Source organism: Lissotriton helveticus, chromosome 5_1 (assembly GCF_964261635.1).
Source record: "Lissotriton helveticus chromosome 5_1, aLisHel1.1, whole genome shotgun sequence".
In the NCBI taxonomy this organism is placed as follows: Eukaryota; Metazoa; Chordata; class Amphibia; order Caudata; family Salamandridae; genus Lissotriton; species Lissotriton helveticus.
Window position 1 is genome coordinate 2,040,164,735 of NC_136065.1, and position 22,949 is coordinate 2,040,187,683.

Genomic DNA, 22,949 nt, shown 5'->3' on the forward strand with positions numbered 1-22,949 from the left:
TCATCCTTGCTGCTTTGAAGCGCTACTCTTAGATAGGCCTTCAGTCTACCCTACTGATGCGATCGTCCTTGAATGGACACGTATCTACTCCTAACTGAGCTGACACCATCGCTGGGCCTCGGTTTCTACGACACAGCACACCCTGAGCCCGGTTCCGAGAAGTCACCTTCATGCAGCAGTCGCCTTCACATGGGCCTACAGTCTTCCTACTTTACAGTGGTCCTCATCATAGGATCCCGTGGTCTGGTCCACGCTAAGACCATTGGGTGAAACAGCTTTCACAAAGGTGAAGCATTGGGAGTGTTGGTAAAAACATCTACCAGCTTCTGCAGGGACAGCTTGAAGAAGGCATACAGCGATAGGAGGCGGACTGCGAAAGCCCGGTCGGCGTCTTTTGAAATCACGTCAGCTTGATTTTGGCAAACACGGCCATTGTTTCAAGTACCAGAGTGAAATTCCACTTGGTTGCGCACGGTTGCTTCTGCTTTTATCACATCATTTTCTGGATACGTTATGTGCCTATAATACAGGGGTACGTTGGGATGCCAGCTATCAAGCAGCAAAGATACTGAACTGTGCCAGAGGGGTACTGATTGTATTCGTATTTTCTTTGCAGCATGCTTTAACGTTGCTTAGAAGCTGATGCTTTTTGACTCAATTTATGCAAATACTGCCCTGGTGAAGCCCTATTCAGGGTGAAACGCGTTGGCTGCATGAGTGTGTCTTATACCTCAATATTTTGAAAATAAAAAGAAACAACAGAGACACCGAAGACTCCTGATCTCATTCTGTGGAATCACACACCTGTATAACATTAATCTTTCCTGTTGGGTTGCCTCTCAGTACTTAGTTTTCTACAGCTTGAAGAGGCCTCTATTTCCAAGGTAATTGTAGAGGTGACAATTTGACTCGAACTGTTTTTTCTTAAATTAGATCTTTATTGCTTTTTATAAGTAAGCTTAAACAGTGTATACATGTTGCCATCATTTATAGTATCTTGTGCAGACATCAATGCATGGGTCAGAGAGCGCTTCCAGAATGAAGTGTGTGGGGTCCATGATGGGGTGGTGCAGGTTTGGACACCCTAAGGAGGGGTGGGGGACTCCTGCCTGATCTGAGGAACTACCAACAATGCTTAGCGCGTCCAGTCTCAGGACAGCCGCAAGTCAGTCTCGCATGACAGTGCCAACAACAGGATATCCTATCCCGTATGCCGATGGTGACGCTGTAAGAGCGTCATCCTCAGCTCCTTTCTAGTGCCTGTCATCTCTCTTCCTGGTGGTGGTACAGGTGTCTTCCAGTCCATAGCCATTGCATGGTGCGTCAGTGCGAGCGTAAGGTCTGTAAGCCTATTTCCTGTTTGGTCCATCTTTCGGCACGGCATCATTTATAGTAGGCATGTCTTAGGTGTACGGATAGGCTGTCTGCCCATCAGTGTGCGAGGTATATGCATACCTCCGTCCAGAGCACCACACAGCACTCCTGTGTCATGTGATATAGGTCTGCTTGTTCAGTTCTGCGTCTAAAGCTGCAGTGGTACGATGCAGTGAACATCTTGTGTAGGCGCATGGGGGTGAGGTATGTGCGGTGAACATAGTTGAACTACAGTAGTTTTAGAAGTGCATTCCTCAAGACAAGCGTGATTTGCCCAAGACTTTGTCCCAGTCTGTGTCTGGCGATTTGTATATCCTGACTCCACTGGTCCTTCAGGTTAAGCAGTTCCAGGGTCATTGCAGTGTACATGTTTGTTATTTGGTGACATTTCTGGCTATACGTCAGTAGTATCTGTAGTGTAGGGTCGGTCTCAGGCTCTTTGTCTGGGTCCTTCCATGTCTTGCCTACAGCTTGCATGAGCGCTGCATGGGCCAAGGATTGGTCCCCTGGGGTATCATATCCATTATGGAGGTCCTCAAACGAGATGGTGGTCCCATTTGCGAACAGGACCAATTGACTAGAATTAACTGACAAAGACACCCCCATCATTTTCTTTAAAGCAGCAATGGAGGGGGGCCTGAATAGATGCACAGGTGACACCTCACTCAACGAATGTGTGACTACAGAGGAGGTGTTCTCCCACATGGAACCATGAAGTCTGTAGTTTAGTAGAACACGGGTTTACACCATTCAGACGTCTAACTGATGTGAGAAAATGTTTTCCTTTTTTGCATAGAACAAAGGAACAGTATAGCTAGGGAGATCCATTACCCTGGTGAAGACCTTTGACCATAAATAGGCGTAGATATAGGTCGAAACATGTTGGTAGCTATGTATTTTGGAAGGGCACACTTCCTGCTTTTAATCACTACCAGGGGAACTCAATATTAAAGGAAATTCTTTGGGTATACCCCTAGGTATTTTTAACTTGTACGACTACAACCGAACCAGTGTAATTATCCTGAAATGGAAATAGATATATAAGAACTCCCAGGTCTTTGAACTTTGGTCCGCTGGAGGGGCACTGCTCCTACTCCAGTGTGGGAGGTCTCTGATAGTGAAGCATGCACGATTCGTTGTGGGTGAGGGGACTTCTCAAATATAATTTGATGACTCAACACAACGGTTTCCTAACTGAGATAGGATCCGTGAGATCATAGGTTTAAGGACTAGTGTATCTTTTGTGATGAAACCTCCATCATTTTCCCCAGTCCTAGGTGTTCCCCTCTGTCTCAACACGCACTCACACTCATATATAGAGAGACACAAACACACACACACACACACACACACACACACATGGACATACACACATAAAACCCACTCATCAGTGTGTACATAAGCACAAACATATTACACACATGGACACATTCACTCACGCACTCACATAAGCGCACACACACTCACCTCTCTGACTCACATTGTCTCACTGCCTTAGCCAATCCTCCAGTTTCACTGTGTGAGTGTGTGAATGTGCCTGGGGCCCCATAGCTTTGCTATGACCTGCCAGCAACTTTCAGGCATGTATCAAACAAGTCATAATGCAGAAATATTTACTTTAGTCCCTTGTGTGTGTGTGTGAGTGTCTGTGTGTGTGGGCTTGTGTTTATGTGTATGAATGTGATTCCACACGCACAAAGTGTCCTGTGTAGCAATAATGGAAAGTCGCCCACCCTGCCATTTACACCATAGGACACTCCCCCTGGCACCTACCTGGCAGTTGCTGCCCAAGTAGCCATGCGGGCAGGTGCAGCGGTAGGCCCCAGAGCCATCCTGGCACACGCCTCCGTTCTGGCAGGGCTCGGACTCGCACTCATCCACGTCCAGCTGGCAGTGGCTGCCGGTGAAGCCAGCTGGGCATGCGCATGAGAAGTTAGCGATGCCATCCACACAGTTGCCACCGTTCAAACACGAGCTGCCAGGGTCACGTGGGAGAAGAAAGAAGACAAGAAGTCTCTCATTCGTGGCTACAAGACAATAACTGCTCACTCCTCCCCTCCCTTTCAGTCCTTCGTCTGTTTCTCCTACACTGATCTCTCTCATATAGAAGTATTCTCCTAGAGTTTACACCTGCCAGGGTTGTGTCCTGTGTAGGTGTTGGGAGTAGGCACAGCGACGTCCACTGATATAAACGAGTTACACTTCTTTCGGCTCTATAAAAATTACAAAGTGTTTTAAACAAGAGGTGTCAGGAGGACAAGGAAAGGCAGCAGCCATTAGCTGCTGCAGGGTGTGTTGCATTCTGTCTTCAGCACACATAAGGAAAATGGCTCATTCATACAGCTCAAATTATGGGTGATGTAAAGTACAATATCTATCCAGGTGTATTTAATTATACTTTTCATGAACAGTCATTTACCACACACGTTAAAGTTAGTACAGCCCTACTCAGTGGTACTCATGTTTATCGGCCTTAAAAAATGAGTGTTTAAGTCGTCCTTTCAATGATTCAAACTTGTGCCTTCGTGTTTAAACAACAGTATTGGAAGCAGGCACATTATCTATTGAACTGTTTACCAGGATAGCAAATTAAGACCTAAAAGTTACACAAGGATCTCAACAAAAACACAGGCTCTCACCAACCTTTTTTACCAGGATTTAAACATATGGCTAGGCTGTGGGGTTTTAGGTTTAAACCTATATTAACTGATAAAACCCCACTGAAAGAGAAATAGCCCTCACCAGTGAAAACATATAAACACTGAAAAAACACCTGCACAACCACAAACTAAATGCCATTCAAAGGAAGGAAAAAGAGAGTGAAAGAGTATTTTATTTTCATCCTGAAGGGGCCAATACAATGTAACTTTGTTATACAAGCTAGCAGTAAGAAAGGCTGCTTGAGTTTTGATGTTTAGGGATTTCACTAAAATATTGTTTCTTCTTCCTTTTTCTTTTTTCAGTTTTGTGGTCTTTGGTCTGAAGATGCAGGGTTTAGAAGTCTCATTTAATTTTTTTATAAACTGTAGAGAATCAGGAAATATCAAAATCATATTTGATATTTTGGCTGCATTTGATTCTTTAACTGATAGGTAAAATGGCTGGTTTCATAAGATTCTTTCCTAATATGTGTCATCACATTTACCCACAGAGACTGAGTAAAAACCCTTAATACAGCAGCCCCCATATTCTAGTGGGTCAGTATTGATAGTAGGTGAATTGCCAACACCTCAGGCTTTAAACATTCAATGCAAGATATAGTGATCTATGAGAAATGGCTTGCAATGAGGCATAGAAATGTCCCTTCACCACCAATGGCATTTGAAGTCAATGAAATCTCACTGTGGTACTCTGTACAAGTTCTGGATCCCTTCAGTAAAGGGGTCAACGCCGACTCATCATCATGCTTCAACACCCTGCGCATGCTCCGTAAGATCTTCCGATGGATCCCCACCGAAACCAGGAAGACGGTCACCCAGGCACTCGTCACCAGCTGACTGGACTACGGAAACACCCTCTACGCCGGAACCACAGCCAAACGCCGTCTCATCATCATGCTTCAACACCCTGCGCATGCTCCGTAAGATCTTCCGATGGATCCCCACCGAAACCAGGAAGACGGTCACCCAGGCACTCGTCACCAGCTGACTGGACTACGGAAACACCCTCTATGCCGGAACCACAGCCAAACTTCAGAAAAGACTCCAGCGCATCCAGAATGCCTCCGCACGACTCGTCCTGGACGTCCCCCGACACAGCCACATCTCCGGCCACCTGAGAGACCTGCACTGGCTCCCCGTCAGCAAGAGGATCACGTTCAGACCGTGACCGTCCAGATTCCTTCTGAAGCGGTCGCTCCTCTCTGCTCCCTGGTGTGATCGGCGCTCGTGGTATCGTAGCGCTGTACTTCCCATTTGCTGTGTGCTTGCTCGCATTGCTGCCAAATATTCCTAGTGCCTGATCGCCTCGCATATTTGCATATTAGCGCTATACTACGATAGTGCGCTTTGACGAGATTTGCATTGCCATTAATATTTCATCTGCCTGTAACCATCATCTGTGCCTGACTGTGCCGGTGCCACTAGCGTTTCCGTCGCGTTTACTCACTGTGTGCCCCAATCGTGTTTCGCGTTTGGCTTGCAGCCATTTTGTTGTTTGTTTGTTGTTGTGACTCCCTGCCCGGCCCTCCACCCTGTTCCCGCCTCCCAGCTGCCCCTCCCTCGCCCCTCCCCCCTCCACTATCCACATATGACAGATGCCTCTACGCGCAGCGTTCACGCGCAGCGTTCACGCGCAGCGGTTGCGCCCCATGCGCGCCGAAGGCGCGCCAAAGGTAAGCCCGTCTACGCCCGTCCGCGCCTGGACCGCGCCCAGCGCCAGACCCCCTGGCCCTCGCAAAACCCTTTCCTCCCGCATTAAATACGACGCCGCAACGCTCTCAGCCCTTAACCCTGGCCCACTCCCAAACTGCTACCAAGCCGCTCCAGGACACACCCATGGACCCTTCACCTGCCGCTCCTGCAAGTTCGACTGCATCAGGACCCACACCAAATCCACAAACTCCAAACAGATCTCGGACACTAACCACCTAAAGTGCTTACTGCTCAACACCCGCTCGGTCCACAGACACGCCATTGAACTCTGGAACCTACTCGACACTACATCGCCGGACGTCGCCTTCCTTACAGAAACATGGATGAACGCCTCATCAGCCCCCGACATCGCCATAGCCATCCCGGACACCTACAAGATCATTCGAAAAGATAGCACCAACCAAACAGGAGGAGGTATCTCCATCGTCCATAAGAACACCATCCGCATCACGACCAGTTCCGACGATAACCTCGCTACCGCCGAACACCTTCACTTCCAGATTCACACCGACCCCAAAACCACACTCAGAGGCACCCTCATCTACAGACCACCAGGACCCCGCTCACAATTCAGTGAAGACATCGCTGACTTCATCAGCCCACATGCCATCCCATCTGAGAACTACATTCTACTGGGAGACCTCAACTTCCACCTGGACAATAAAAACGACAACAACACCACCACCCTCTTGGACAACATGGCCAATCTCGGACTCAAACAACTCGTGGACACCCCCACCCACTCTGCCGGACACACGCTCGACCCTATCTTCACCTCCAGCAAGCACATCTCCTTCGATCACACTACAGCTCTCCATTGGAAGGACCACAGCTGCGTTCACTTCCACTACAGAAAATCCTCAACCCATAACCCCCCACAACCTACCCCCGAAGAAATTGGAACAAAATCACCACTGACCAGCTCTGCTCATCGCTTCAACAAAATCCCCCTGTCAATTCATCGGACCCAAACCAAGCAGCCACCAACCTCACAAACTGGATCAACCACAGCGCAAACGAACTAGCACCCTTGAAAAACCATCTAATCAAGCAAGGTAACAAAAAAGCCCCCTGGTTCAACGATGACCTAAAGAAATCCAAGAAGTTCTGTCGGACTCTTGAGAAAACCTGGAGAAAAAACCCTACCACTGACAACCTGGCCTCCTTCAAGAACGCCACCCGCAAACACCACCAACTCATCCGATCCACCAAGAAATCAGCATTTAAGGATCGACTTGACAACAATGCCCAAAACAGCAAGGAACTATTCAAAATCATCAAAGAATTCACTAACCCCTCCGCAAGCACTAACGACATCACCCCCTCCCAAGACCTCTGGGACTCTCTATCATCTTTCTTCCACAACAAAATCGCTGAAATACATAACAGCTTTCAAAACCAGTCCGATGACCAGCCCACTCCACCCACCTCCGAACCAAAACCCCCCTCTAACAACCTTTACGCCTGGAACCCAATCACCACTGAAGACACCACCCGCCTGATGAATTCCATCAACTCAGGATCGCCAACCGGCCCTTGTCCCCACCACATATTCAACTAAGCAGACACCATCATTGCACCCCAGCTCCGAGACGTCATCAACTGCTCCCTCAACTCCGCCACCTTCCCGGAAAACTGGAAACATGCCGAACTCAGCGCCCTTCTGAAGAAACCCACAGCTGACCCAACCGAACGTAAGAACTACTGACCCATCTCGCTCCTCCCATTCCCCGCCAAAGTCATTGAGAAAGCCGTCAACAGTCAGCTCGCCGCCTTCCTCGAATCCAACAAATCCCTCGACTCCTCTCAATCAGGCTTCCGAGCCAAACACAGCACCGAAACCGCCCTCATCGCAGCAACAGATGCCATCCGAAAACTACTGGACAATGGAGAAACAGTTGCTCTCATCTTACTTGACCTCTCAGCAGCCTTCGACACAGTCTGCCACAGCACCCTCATACAACGCCTCAGCAACATCGGAGTACAAGGAAAGGCATTGGACTGGATCATATCGTTCCTCACCGGAAGAACACAGAGAGTCCGCCTCCCCCCTTTCAAATCAGAGGCCACCGAAGTCATCTGCGGCGTTCCACAAGGATCATCACTCAGTCCCACCCTCTTCAACGTATACATGAGTCCCCTCGCACCCATCGAGCGCCAACACAACCTCAACATCATCTCCTATGCAGACGACACCCAGCTGATCCTCTCCCTCACAAAAGATCCAAACACCGCCAAAACCAACCTAAACGAAGGAATGAAAGAAGTAGCCGAGTGGATGAAGAACAGCCGTTTAAAACTAAACTCGGACAAAACAGAAGTCCTCATCTTAGGACCATCCCCCTCTGCCTGGGATGACTCATGGTGGCCACCGGCCCTCGGAACGGCACCCATACCTACGGACCACGCACGTAACCTGGGCTTCATCCTCGACTCCTCCCTCTCGATGACCAGACAAGTCAACGCCGTCTCATCATCTTGCTTCAACATCCTACGAATGCTCAAAAAAATCTTCCGCTGGATCCCCACCGAAACAAGAAAGACGGTCACCCACGCACTGGTCACAAGCCGACTTGATTACGGCAACACCCTTTATGCCGGAACCACGGCCAAACTACAGAAAAAACTCCAACGCATCCAAAACGCCTCAGCCAGACTCATATTGGACATCCCTCGGCAAGCCCACATTTCCGACCACCTGAAAGACCTACATTGGCTCCCTGTCAACAAGAGAATTACGTTCCGTCTCCTCACCCACGCACACAAAGCCCTCTACGACCTAGGACCCGAATGCCTCAACACGCGTCTATCCTTCTACACCCCCTCCCGCCAACTACGATCGTCCAATCAAGCCCTCGCCGCAATTCCGCGCATCCACAGATCCACCATGGGGGGAATATCCTTCTCCTACTTATCGGCTAAGACCTGGAACTCTCTCCCCTCCCACCTCCGCCTCACTCAAAACCACCTCGCTTTCAGGAAGCAACTAAAAACCTGGATATTCGATAAGTAAATTCATCTCCCTCCCACAAGCACCTTGAGACCCACTGGGTGAGTAGTGCGCTATACAAATTATTGAACTTGAACTTGAACTTGTTCAGGCTCCTCACCCACGCACACAAGGCCCTCCACGACCTGGGCCCCAAGTACCTCAACAACCGCCTGACCTTCTACGTGCCCACCCACCAGCTACGATCGACCAGCCTCGCCCTCGCCACCGTACCACGCATCTGCAAGGCCACCGCCGGAGGAAGATCCTTCTCCTACCTGGCAGCCAAGACATGGAACTCCCTCCCCAGCCACCTTCGACTGACCCAGGATCACATTTCCTTCAGGAAGCTCCTCAAGACCTGGCTCTTCCAGCAGTAGCGGACCCCTCCCCCCCAGCGCCTTGAGACCCTACCGGGTGAGTAGCGCGCTATACAAATGTCCATGATTGATGATTGATTGAAAAGTGCTGCTTCATTTTTGACCGCTTCAATAACTGAGGGTATAAGCGCCCAGCTCAATGCAAATGTTGCAGAACCTGCCCTGAGAATCGCAATCTTCAAGTGCACTAGTATTGGCACGGAAAGCTATGTCAGTGGCTAGAGTTAACAAATTGTGTACTGGTTCTTTTGACGTTGTCTGTCCCAAATGCCATTGTTGAGAGGGCCTTTTCACAGAAGTTTACATGGGAAGGAAAGAGCGAACGCACATGACTAACAACTCACTAAAGAAGTCTTGTATGGTGTACTAGAATAAGTTTAATTTGCAAAAATCTATTTGGACCTCATATACACGATACGTACACTGTCTATTTACCATGTTCTATCAGTGCAGAAAGCAAGCAATAATAAAAGCAAAACGTTTCATAAACACCGTAAAAACACCTTTTCTGTTGTTTTTAGTGGTGTGAAAATGTGTAACCACTGATAACTGTTTTTTTAAGGTCTTGAAATCACTTGAAAACACTGAAAAAACCCCACCAGAATTTACCAAAAATAGAAACTGAAAACAGGAAAGCCTACATATGGCCCACACGATACACGTGGTACTCTGGAACAGGCACATTAACCCTCTAAGGTAGCTTATGATGAATCAAAACTGTGACCAGCCGATGATACACAGATCTATGCAGCAAGTGCATTAACTGTTTACACAATATTACTTATTCATAATCCTACAGTTCCTGGATACACACAGCTCTGCAGATGGTTCAACACCCTAGGCCATCCTGACAGCAGATCAACTTGGCCAACAGATACTACTGGCAAGGTAGCTCAGGGAAATTCTCTTGCTGAAGAATATTAAGCCAGCTTTTGCGCTTGATTACAAGATTTTCTTCTGACAATTGTGAAGAACGGATGCAAATGGTTCTTGTAACCAGCTTTACTGCCCGGAATTTCCATTAACACATATTTACAAGGGGATATTACCACCAGAATGTCACTTTTAGTGACTTTCTGGTGGCGATAGCCCCTTTTCCTTATTTACAAAGCTGTGTTAAGCCTTGTTAAGCCGCCTTGTAAATAAGGCCCCTTTTCAGGCTTCATTTAGCGTGAAAGAGGTATGCAATGGGTGTTGCAGTGCGCGCTCCGCTGCAACACCCCTTTGTTTTTGGGGCTACCCCATATTTACAAGGATGGGGCAGCGCCAAAAACTAAGACCAGGGAATACCTCGTCTTAGAATGGAGCTACGAGGAGGAATTATTATTTTCTCCTCATATTTTGCTCTTCCCACATGTGCTGCATTTTGCAACTCACATAGAAACAGCAACTCGCCTTTAAAGATTGTTTATGTGCAGGAAGGTGTCCCTTCCTGCACATAAACAATCGCCCCTGTAGCGCAGGCACCTTGCATCATGGCGCAAGAGTGCCTGAATCGGCACTAGGCAGCTTTCTTAGCTCCAGCACTAGGGGAAATGCAGGGGTGTGCTGTATTTTTGTAAATACGGCACATCCCTGCTTTTAAAAAATGTCGGAGCGCGGTGTTACCAAATTTGAAGAAACACCACACTCCGCAATTTTTTTGTAAATATCGCCCATTGTTTGCACTTGGTAATACTGAAGCCTAGCACAGCACTCGGAATCAGGTGTCTTTTGGGCAACAATACAGATAGTAACACTGCATCTGACATGATGAACTGTGTTGCAATCATCATGTAAAAACAGGTAAAAGTGTGCGAATGCTCTTATGCTTGCAAATAAACAACATGCACTGGCAAAACCCAAAGGTCTTGCCATTGGGAACTATTGGCCTTGCCAATGTTTTAGCAATATGTTACGGTACGTCCAATGCCTATTGTACTCAAGTAAAGACTTTGAATTTATTAACATTTGTAGATTCTCTTTGCTTTAGTGCAATTTTGCACTATAATTGTAATTTACATTACTAAACATTGGCAAAACCAAGAAGTCTCGACTGTAAAAGACTGAGCCACTGGGTTTTCCAATGCTTGCATAGTACATGTGAGCGAAGTCACATTTAGGTGTCAGGGTGAGTTTAGCTGTGGGATGCATTCACAATGCGGCACGATTGGGAGCTCAGCAGCAGAGGCTGAAGACAGTGGGAGTTAGAAGAGCACACTGTGTTCAGATTGCATGTTCATCCAATCTTTGGCCTCTCTCCAAGGTTCACATAATGATGGTCAAATATGCACCATTCTTAATTACCAATTGTAATTCTTTACAACAAAATCATTGTTAATCATTTATATCAAACTGCTAACAAACACCCACAAAGCCAACAGGTCTGGTTTGTTTTAGGCAGATGTTTGTTGTTGTGCGATATGTCTGGATGCGATAACACCAAACTCACAAACTGGCGCCTACAAGCTGGTCAGGCCGCATGCAGTGTAATTCACAGGATAATAGTTTCCATGTTTTAAGCCACATCCATAACTACTTAGGCCACGCCCCTTCTAGAGAACCATTTAAGGCACTTTTCGCCACAATAGGCTTTTGCCTACAAGCAGCTAAAAGCTTTCTCATAGGCAAGACCTAAAAATTGTGGCGCTCTTCGAGTCAAATCTCAAACTTGTGGAGCAGAAAAAAGAGTAACTGCTTTGCTCCTCTGCTGTACTCACTCAACAGTGGCTCTGAGACAGCAGCAGCAGGGGCGGCCTTAGGCATGTGCAAGCTGTGCACCGGCACAGGGCCACCAAACCCCAGGGCCCACCACGCCAATATATATCCGTAATATAATAATCCTCTGAGGATGGATACATATTTGCGTGGTCGCCCCTGGCAGGGATTTGGCGGCCTCCGGCTCGGTTCCACTTCCAAACACCCTGACCCCCCTCTTCACTGGCCTCCGCGCTCTGCCCCGCCCGGACTCCCTCTTCCGGGGCCCCCTACCTACGCTCCCTGCTCAGGGCCGCCATGAGCCTAGAGCCGCCCCTGGCAGCAGCACAACCTGTGTTATGTGTCAGGGGAGGGATTTGTGAACTTTGGTGAAAGAAAGCGGGGGACATGCCCTTCTAAACTGTCACACCCCTGTCCATGAGTGTAGCTCCCGGGGCTCTTGGTGCCACGCACCCCTTAATGAGTAGAGCTGCAATATTTGTTTCCTGGTGAGGTGGATACAAAATCCGTGCAGATTATTTGCTCCCTGGAAAAGCAGATCCAAATATCCTCAACTTCTCTCGGAGTCAAGTGCAAAAGGAGAAACATGGGTGAGAAATATCAATGTTGGGGGGGGGGGGTCAGAATCAATTTGAGGGCAGGGGGAATCACAGGGAAAAGAGTGGGGGAGAAACAAGAGGGCGAGGGGAAACAACACAGAGGGTGGTGGCAGAAGCAACGTGGAGACACAGGTGGGAGGGAAGCAGTGTGATGAAGCAGGGGAGGAAAAGTAAATAGGTGACAGCAACGGGGGAAGCACACAGGCAAGAGAGAGAGTGCAACATGGAGTGTAGGGAGGAGGGAAGCATACTACAGAGACAGCTGGAGTGCATACACTCTTGTGGAGGGCTGAAACAACTCAAACAAAAGTAAAAATGAGCAGTGCAAGGACACAAGTCATGCGCATTGCGTCCATGAAGAAGAAAACACAAGAGGAAGGTAAGCCCACACAAGCTGACAAATAGGAAGCAAGCAAATGAGAGTGACAATGAAGCCAACCAATGGTAAGCAATGGGCGGGCTCTAAGCCCACTGTAAGCTAACACTGCATCTCGAAATAGACAGCTCATGTGCTGTCTAGAAGAGGAGACCTAAAAAAAGGGTGCTGCAATGGGACCTTTCACTTTCACATGGTTGAGGCCTAAATTACAAATGTTTCTTTAAGTAAAGCAGAAAACTTTCCCCTCTATCATGTGACTCTGGTCTGTGACTCCATCTTGCTTTCATGTGCTTGTGTCCCACATGTCTCTCCATTCCTCTTTGTCTAGTCCTCTTTCTTGCACCATCTCAGGCACGTTCCTGCTCCCTGCCTCCATCCTGACAGGCCTCACTCACCTGTTTGTGCAGTCTGGGATGTTATGCTCGCAGTGCACCCCGTCAAAGCCTGGAGTGCACTGGCAGGTGTAAGAGTTCACATAGTCGGCGCACGTGCCTCCGGAAAGGCACGGACGGCTTGCACACTCGTCTACATCCAGCTCGCACCGCTTGCCGTGGAATCCAGGGGGGCAGGTACAGGTGTAGGCATCAACCAGGTCCACGCAAGAACCGCCATTCCAACAAGGATCTGTGGGACCAGAAGCAAAAGTGAGACATGTACAGCATCCATACTTTTCTAGCCGTAGGCACCGACATTTTTCTTTAAAGCACCTGGTATACCCCAACATCTCATGCCGTGCACACACACATATCCATACACACAGCGGCAGAGAGTCGATCCACTGCTTTTCAGCAGTACACAAAAGGAAAAAAAGAAGATAATAACACAATGTTATTATCATTTATTTTTCCGTACTGAAGCCAGTTTTGGGGTGGGACGGGCTTGGCTGTCATCAGAGCCAGCAGGGGGAGAAGTGGCTGGTGCAGTTAAGTGTGCATGGCAGTTTGGCTGGCTGTCTTGTGCCAGCCAAACAGTTATGTGCACTTAGTATGTCCTACACCCGATTGTATTGCACTACCTGGGTGGCGAACATGCACAGGTCCCCACTCCCTCTCTGAACGCCAAACGAGGCCACTCAGGCCAATCACAACATTGCTGTCATGCTCGTGACAGCAGCGTTGTGATTGGCTTAGGAGAGACTGTGTCCTTCCTGCTTCCGGGAGTCAGGAAGAGAAGCGGGGAAGAGACCCCGCCACTCCACCACCCCTGTTTCCGTACAAGCCGCCACTGCATACGCATATTTCTGCTAAAGCGGCGATAATTTTAACTCTGTTTCTTCATAATATGCCCCAGAGTCTCTGCCAGATAAAGCGTTACCACAGGTAAGTAACTTGTTCATCTGATACAGACTTCTAGCTGCAGATACCTTACCTTAGACTAGAAACCAAAGCACTCTATCCCCGTTGGTGGGTCTGTGGACTATTGTAGACTAAGAAGTCCTGGAAGACAGAATGGGCAGGAAGCCCATCTCTCTGGACCTGACTGTTGGGGCAGTAGTGCATGGTAAATGTGTGCAGTGATGCTCACGTAGCTGTATGAAAGACTCCTGTAGCTAATGCAGAGGTTGCAGCTGCTGAACCGATGATGTGTAAACTACAACTCTGGCATAGCTCCACAAGATTTACTTTTCCACCCACAGGTGACACATGTGAACTGGGTTCAATGCAGCAGCGCTGAATGTGAAAGACAGGTTATTGTAGCCCTGCAGAATCCCACCCAATACATTGTTGAAACGGAACAAATGCTTTTGAGTTACTAACAATCCCTACTATGGGATTTGGGCCACCATGGTACTGGAAACAAACGTATTTCACTCTTTGCAATATCACATACATACAAATGGTACTAAGAAGAATAGAAACTTTTAACTAAAAGCATTTATTGCAACTAGGTGAACCTGTTTCTCAGCACATCTAAAATAACCACACAGGATATCATAAAAACAACAAGAGTGAATGTTGCGACACAACAAGAATAACATGAACATTTCTAACACTTCTGTCATTTAAAAACCTAATGCCCTAAAACCTACTTCTATGCGTTATGCTAGGCGAGCATGGAGAGTAGAACTTGCCATCTGGACTTTCTTAGGGAGATGCAATGCCTGGCATGACTTGTTGATAGAAAAAGCTGTGGTTATCAGAGATGTGAAGGCAGTGTTCCCTGTGAAAGGAAAACATGCCACAGCATCATCCTTTCTTGCGGACTCAGCTCGTTATCTGCATAAAGTGCAATGTAGCATTTTCCCAGAGCATTGACAGCAATCAAGACCGTCTTCTGCAGTATGTTTTGCGATAATCAGGGTCGAAGAACCTCTCTGGCAAATGGTCAGGTGTCCTTCTTTTTATACTATCTTTTATCAAGGATTGGAATTTCTGACATAAGTTCAGGATTTATTTTACATAGTTTTTACATAGTTTGCATCAAGGTGTATGTCCCAGACATATCCTGATGATAATATAAGGTAAATGGACGTAAATTCAGGCTACACTGTTTTGGCTATATGTCTGTGCTTGTTCTTTTGTGACCTTGACATTGTGATAACAGGACACTTTTCCCAGACTGATGTCGCTTCAGGTGTTATATCTATGTCATTGTCTAAATTACTTGACACTTTCACAGTTCTTGGAGTTATAAGGTCAGACGACATCTGCTTCAATGGCAGACATTACAATGATTCTGCATACATTGGGGAAACATGGTGGCTCCCATTACTTAAGATGGAGTCTGGCCTACTCAAAACGGAGTTAGACCTTTGGGGCTTTACGTCATCTCCAGGTTGTATGTCTGAATGTGACGTCATGGGGCGCATTTAACATGTAGGGATTTTGCTTTGAGCAATACATGGAAAAACACAGTTTGCCTAAAATGTGTTCTAAAGATAGATGTGTGTTGGTGATTAGCATACCAATGATGATAAAAATAGACCAAATTAAAAATATTTGGCATAAAAGCAAACACTGAAAAGTAATCCCTTGAAAAAGTCTCTCCATTGCATGCGATTGTCTCTGTGGTATGCCGGTCTCTAGTCATTTCACACATTTGATTTTAATCCTCATCAGAGGACATGCCAACATCATCAGGTGCATACGCATCATACGTGTAGTCTTTAAGGAAACTAGGCAATGCATGCTTGTTGTAGTTAGACCACACATTTTATGGACCAGCAATTGGCTGTTGGTAGTCTCAGGCACTCTGTAATGTTGATAGTTATACCTTTGGAGGCTTGAATATTAACAATGAATCAAGCCACTCATTGAGTGCTGAATCGAAAAGTGTCTCGGCTGAGACTGCTCTGTCATACTCATCATCCTGTAGAAGGGACAGATCATTGCTAGCCATTGTCAATGGTGCTCATGCAGCGGTTGAATGATTGCTTCCATAGCAAGATATGCCACGGGGGGCTGTCCCAGCTGTAAGTCCAAGACAATTTGATTTGGGCAGTTTATGCACCAGAACACAAGGTTAAACTTTCATAGCGTCACTTTTGCGAAAGGATAGCATCCAATTTTTATGAGTTCGGATAGTCAAGCATGCCCCAAGTAATGTGCTAGAGTCTTTCTGCATCTTTGTTGATTTCCTCGTCGGAAAAAAAAGAATGACAATACTACAGCGAATTAGCTGTAAAATGGTTGGAAAATATAGCCACCACCTTGGCGCACTGACGTAAGTCAATTTATGCAACTTTCCAGGGCAAGAGCGCAGAGGCATGATGAAGTACATCCACTGGTGTGAGATTTAAGGGCTCTTTGTATGGGGCAAGCCCTCATCCTGTACTCAGGTCCCGGAGTGTGGAGAATTGAAGGGTCGGTAAGGAATCTGCGGCTAGAGTTTCTACCAGAGATAGCTTTAATGAAGGTAAGTAACTTGTTCATCTGATAAAGCCTTCTAGCCGCAGATTCCTTACCCTAGAATAGATATCCAAGTAATGCCTCCCAGGAGGTGGGTGTGCGAACTCAACTTAGACCAGGAAGTCCTGCAGGATAGAACAGAAAAAATGCCCATCCCGACAGACCTGACTGTCCAGGCAGTAGTGCTTAGTTAACATGTGCAATAAAGCCTGTGTTACAGGCTGACAGATATCCATGACTGGAACTCCACGCACTATAACAGTGGTCGCAGATTTTACTCTGGTAAAATGAGTGCACAAGCCCTGAGGAGGTTGCTTTTTGGCCAATGACCAGGAGATCTTTATGCAGATGGTTTGCTTCTGTACAGTCTTCCCTTTCTTGTCCCCGATGTATCCTACGAAGAGTTGGTCATCCATCTGGAATTCTTTTGTTCAGTCAAGGTAGAATGACAATGCTCTTTTTTGAGTAAGACGGTGGAGTTTCTCCTCTTTTTTGGAAGGATGAGGTGGAGCAAAAAAGGTAGTGGTCATCTGAGCTATGCAAAAAGGCATGACTAAATTCAGAAGGAATGAGGCACGTGTTCACAGAACCGGTTTGCCAGGGCACAAAGTAGTATATGGCGGGGGCACCGAGAGAGCCTGCATCTTGCTGACCCTCCTTGCCAATGTAATAGCCACCAAAAAGGCAGTCTTTATGGTTAATAAACAAAAGGGGCAGTTTTGTGACAGCTCAAAAGGAGCGAACATCAGGAAATTGAGGACCAGGTTCAAGTTCCATTGGGGCATGATGAATGGCCCAGGGGGAACGGTGTTATAAACCTTTGAGAAAGTTGCCACAACAGGTGATTTAAATAAGGAAGGTTGGTCTGGCAATTGCAAACATGCAGGAATGATTGAAAGATAGCCGTTAACTGCGTCCAGAACAGAGCCCTGCTGGGCCAAAGAAATAACAAATAATAGGATTGAGAGAGAGGAGCAGATAGGGATCAGTGCTTTCTGATACATAAAGTGCCACAAATTTGTGTCAGCGGCAGGCGTATACCATTTTGATGGAGGGACGCCTGTCTGCCTTGAATAACATTACAGACTTCGGGAGGATCCACAAGAATAACTTGGGTCTAGTTGTTCCTGATCTTCGAACTCTGTGCAGGTGCGGTATTGGGGAAAAGACTTATAGGGGGCATCACTTGAACCGATAAGTGTCTCCGAACAAGAGCTGCACTGGAAACTACAGCGTGCAGAATTGCTGACATTGTGAGTTTCACTAGGCATTGACGGCTGACTTTTGGCCGCCTTCGTGTTCAGAGAGCCTGCCATGTGTTGAGCCACTAGGGGAATGCCCTGGTGGTCCAGCCATGTCCAGAAAAGCAGAGCCTCTTGACAAAGGGTCCATAACTCCATCATGTCCTGCTTGTTGCAATATTACATGGCGATGGTGTTGTCTGTGAACACCTGAACTGACCTACCCTTGATAGAAGGAAGAAATGCATTCTATGGCAGTTGGATTGCTCTTAGGTCAAACAGATTAATGTTTAGATGAGCCTCCGCCAGAGACCAGAAGCCTCTGATCTCCACCTCTCCCAGGTGGCCGCCGCAACTCAGAAGTGAAATATCTTCCACCACTGTGAGATTTGGGTGGGGAAGAGAAAGAGTTCTGCTGTTGATCCAATGGCGGTCCTTGAACCACCACGGCAGGTCTTTTGCTGTTCCCCCTGATATCGGAGAGATTCCACTGATGTGCCCACTGGGTATTCATGTTTCATTGCAGCTCCAGCATAGGCCAACGGGCATGTTTTGCCAACAGGATGCAGGAGGCAATGAGGCCCAGCAGTCTCAGATTCAGTCTCACCAAAATCCAGGATAGAGGCTGAAACAATAGAATCCTAGCCTGAATATATCCTGGACTTGTAGTTTCGGAAGATAAGCTTGAAACTGAACTGCATCCAGAACAGCTTAGAAGAAAGGGGGCATCTAAGAGGGAATCAGGTGTGACTTTGGCACATGTTATGTTATGTTATGTTAAATTATATTTATATAGCGCACGGCTACTCCGACAGAGTGTCCCGGCGCTTTCCACAAACAAATCAGTGTGTAATAACATAACACAAAACAATACAGAAAAGAAAAACCCCCCAAAAAACAACTAAGCATTAAAAAGCCATGTCTTCAAGCTCTTCCTAAATTGAAGCAAATTAGGAGTACTGCGTAACGCCAGTGGTAAGGAGTTCCACAACTGAGGTGCCTTAAAGCCAAAGGAGCGGCCCCCAGTGCGGGCCTTATGCACGCGAGGAACCACGGCAGTAAAAAGAGCTGCAGAGCGCAGTAGGTGAGCAGGGCGATAGAAAATCAACCTGCGCCGTAAATATCCGGCCCCAGAGCCAAACAGTGCCTTGTGCATCAACGTAAGGGATTTGAACATAATCCGCTTACGGATAGGCAGCCAGTGGAGCTTCTGAAGCAGCCCCGAGGCTCGCGATCGCCTATGCAGGCCAAAAATCGCACGGGCAGCAGAGTTTTGTGCAACCTGTAGACGCTGGACCAGGTAGTCTGGGAGGCCGAGGAAAAGGGCATTGGCATAGACCAGCCTGGATCCAATGAGCGCCTGCACGGTAATCCGCCTATGCTCCGCAGAGAGCAATGGAAGAAACTTGCGGAGCATCCTCAAAACACCAAAGCAGGCGCCCACCAGACCAAGTACATGGGCTCTCAATGACAATTTATTGTCAAGTTTAACCCCGAGATTTTTGGCAACCAAAGATGACTGTGCCGGGGGATTCATTTCAACCGGCCACCATTGTCGCCACTCAGGGTCAGTGGCACATCCGAAAAAGAGAACCTCAGATTTGCTGGAATTGGCCTTAAAGTTGTTATGCTGGAACTAATCAAATACCATGGCCAAACAGGCCCGAATACCCTCTCCATCAAATGGCTGGTCTTTGCCACATGTGAAGAGGAGTTGCGTATCGTCGGCGTAGGACACGATCTGGGCCCCATACGCCTCCACCGCCGCCGTCAAAGGGGTCATAAAGATGTTAAATAATGATGGGCTCAACACAGAGCCCTGTGGAACCCCCACCCCCAGAGGCGGCATCTCGGCGGAGCGCTGCGAGACCCAGATCGTCTGGCGGCGGCCTTCCAAAAAAGATGTAAACCATTTGAACACCGTCCCCCTAATGCCGATGTCATGAAGCCTGGCGAGGAGCGCCGCATGAGGGACGGTTTCGAAGGCCGCCGACAGGTCCAACATGACTAGCATGGCCTTGCCACCAACATCCAGAGTCTCCCTGATAATCTCAGAGACCTCCAACAGTGCCGTTTCCGTACTAAAATTAGGACGGAATCCGGATTGGGAAGGATGGAGCAGATGGTTCGTTTCTAAAAAGCTCGACAAGACGCCATGAACATGTTTCTCGGTGATCTTAACCAGCGCCGGCAAGAGTGAAATTGGCCTATAATTGGCCAAGACCTCAGCATCAAGACCTGGCTTTTTCAAGAGGGGAATGACCATCGCCCTCTTCCAGGTACAAGGCACCTTCCCTTCCCTCAAGGAGGCGTTGAGGATAGGATTAACCAGAGGATTCACCACCGCCGCCATCTCAGCCAAAAATCTGGCGGGGCAGGGGTCAAGTGGCGAACCCGATTTAAGGCTGGCAAGCAGCACCCGCGACGCCTCGCTCGTGACAGCAGGAAAATCTGTCAAAACAGCAACAGGCGTGGGCGGTAGCTCACATCCCGCACCGGGGCCGCAATCACTATCCACGGTGCTCTCCGAGAAGGAGGCTTGAATCGCCTTGATTTTATTGGTGAAGAAGCTGGCAAGATCACAAGCCCACGACTCCGATTATACTAACGGGGGTGTCTGGGAGCTGGGGGACGTGAACTCCTTCACCACCGTGAAGATCTCCTTGCAGGAGTTTGCCGCTGCCTCAATCCTCCTAGCCAGGTATGCTTTCTTGGCCTCCAAGATGTCCCGGTGATAGGCCTTGATAGCCGCCCTGTAGGCAAGTTTAGCCTCCCCATTATACTGAAGGCGCCAGGCCCGCTCAGCAACCTTGCACTGGCTGCGAGCCACCCTCAACGCCTCAGTAAACCTCGGCGCAGATTGCCGTGCTACCGTGGACCGAGGGGCAACTTGCGGGGCAAGATCGTCCAACCTTTCGGTCAGCCACGACTGCCAGGCCTCCGTGTCTTTTTCCAGAACACCCGAAAGCTGACAGGGGTGTTCCGCGAGCGCCTGCTCCAGCATATCGGCTGTCACTCTGTGCAGCGCTCTCGAGGCTGGTCTGGGTAACACGGGAGCAATATTGCCCGGCCGCCCAATCTCCGACACCGAGAACTTGATCAGCCTGTGGTCTGTCCAGAGCACAGGCAAGGTTTCTACATCAGAAACCGGAACTGATGAGAACACTTGATCAAGAGTGTGCCCTCTCTCGTGCGTGGGACCCGACACATATGGGACAAGACCCAGAGGGGATGTTATATCCAGCAGTTTAATTGTGTCCGGGTCGCCTGTCACATCAAGATGGAAGTTAAAGTCGCCCGCCACTATACAATGCTGAGTGGTCAGTGCCAGCTCAGAGATGGCAACCTGCAGATCCTCCAGGAAGGAACCCATAGGGCCTGGCGCCCTATAAACCAACAGCACCTTAAGTGCTTGGGACGGGGTCAGTCTAAGCGTGAGGGCAATGGATTCCGAGCTCCCAATGGGGTTCGGGGGGAGAACCGAGCATGAGACACTCTTCCTCACCACCACCGCCACTCCACCGCCCCTGCCCTTCTCTCTGTCCTGCCGGTAGATGTTATAAGCCGGAGGAATAGCAGAGAAAATGTCAGGGTTCGACGCTTCTCCCAACCAAGTTTCGGTAAGGAGAAGACACAAAGGGTTTTCCCTCACAAGAAGATCGAATAAGTGTAGAGCGTGACAGCCCAGCGACCTTGTGTTCAGCAACAAGCACATTGATAGGGAACCCCTGTGAGTGCAAGAGGTCTGCGTAGTTTGGAGGTGGGAGACAACTGCCTGGGACGAGCCTGCCTTCAACAGCCAATCATTGAGGTAGGGGACAACTGGAACCTCTCACTTCCGCAGACGTGCTGCAACCACGGCTATCAACTTGGTGAACATCAAAGATGTACTGGTAATTCCAAAGGGGAGCACAGCGAACTAATAACACATCTGGCGCACCGTGAACTGCAGGTAGTGTCTGTCAGCAGGCAGGACAGGGATGTGGAAAGGACAACGCTACCATCAAGTCTTCAGGGTCCAGGGCAGATAAGACCTGAGCCAGGGTGAGTATCTTGAATTTTTCCAATTCAAGAAATAATTGAGAGGGTGCAGATGTGATATAGTACGGAGTCCTCCATCTATCTTTGGTACCAGAAAGTAAAGCTTCAATTTCTAGAATTCTTCTTATAGGGTTTAATAATTTACTTCTGAAAGTGGCACCCTCTCAACAGTTGTTTTGGGCAGAAGGGCCATTACTTTCTGCCAGAAGAGCGCAAGGTGGTCCTCTGTCAGCCGATCTGGGGATGGAGGCAGTGGTGTTGGGGTGTGTTGGCAGGAGATGGCGTAACCCCGCTAGACAATCAGGAGCACCCATTTGTCAATCATAATCTCCCACCGTTGGTACAGACGGTGTTGCATTCTGCTGCAACTTGATGCCCATGCTGGATTAAGGGCAAAGTAAGGAGGCTTTATCCTTGAGGCTGCAGTGGGGGGTGGATAAGGTAAGCAAATTGGGCAGACCTCTGGCTTTATACCCCACAAGGTTTGCTGGAGTCGCATCCACTGAGAGTCCCTACCATTGTCACGGTAAGGGGACGGGGTGTAAGGCGGAATGTGGCTGTTGTGGGGCCACAGAGAGCTTCAATGACCTGGCAGTGGCCCTACAGTCCTTTAATCTATCCAAGGCCGAATCTGTTTTGTCTCCAAAGAGGTGGGTTCCATCGAAGGGCATGTCCATGAGCAAGCCTTGGACAACCCAGAAAAGCCTGTATTCCGCAATCAGCTGTGACGCCGTAACGCCACCAAAGACTCTGCTTCTGATCATGAACTTTGCTGCATCTCGGCCATCAGCAATAGCTTAGGAGAGTATGGCCTGGGCCTCATTTGGGACCATAGCCAGCACTTGCGTAACCATATCCCACACAGTATTGGAATCACGGTGCAATAAGCACATGGTGTTCACAAACCGCAGTGCCAGGCTGGCTGAAGAGAAAATCTTCTTATCGAATGTATCTAGCCTCTTGGCTTCCCTAGCTGGTGGTTTGATAGGGAATGCACAGAGATTCATTTCAGAAGTTGAGGCCTAGAC

General features: G+C 48.3%; 1 protein-coding gene across 1 annotated transcript in view; it reads right to left on the minus strand.

Moving 5' to 3' along the window:
- NOTCH4 (notch receptor 4) overlaps positions 1–22,949 on the minus strand; it is a 435,421-nt gene that overhangs the window by 202,963 nt on the left and 209,509 nt on the right. Inside the window, exons 18-19 of the mRNA XM_078645863.1 lie at positions 13,187–13,415; positions 3,148–3,349 (exon numbers count right to left, since the gene is read on the minus strand). Coding sequence (XP_078501989.1) covers positions 3,148–3,349; positions 13,187–13,415 — 431 coding nt within the window. The remainder of the gene's footprint in view (positions 1–3,147; positions 3,350–13,186; positions 13,416–22,949) is intronic.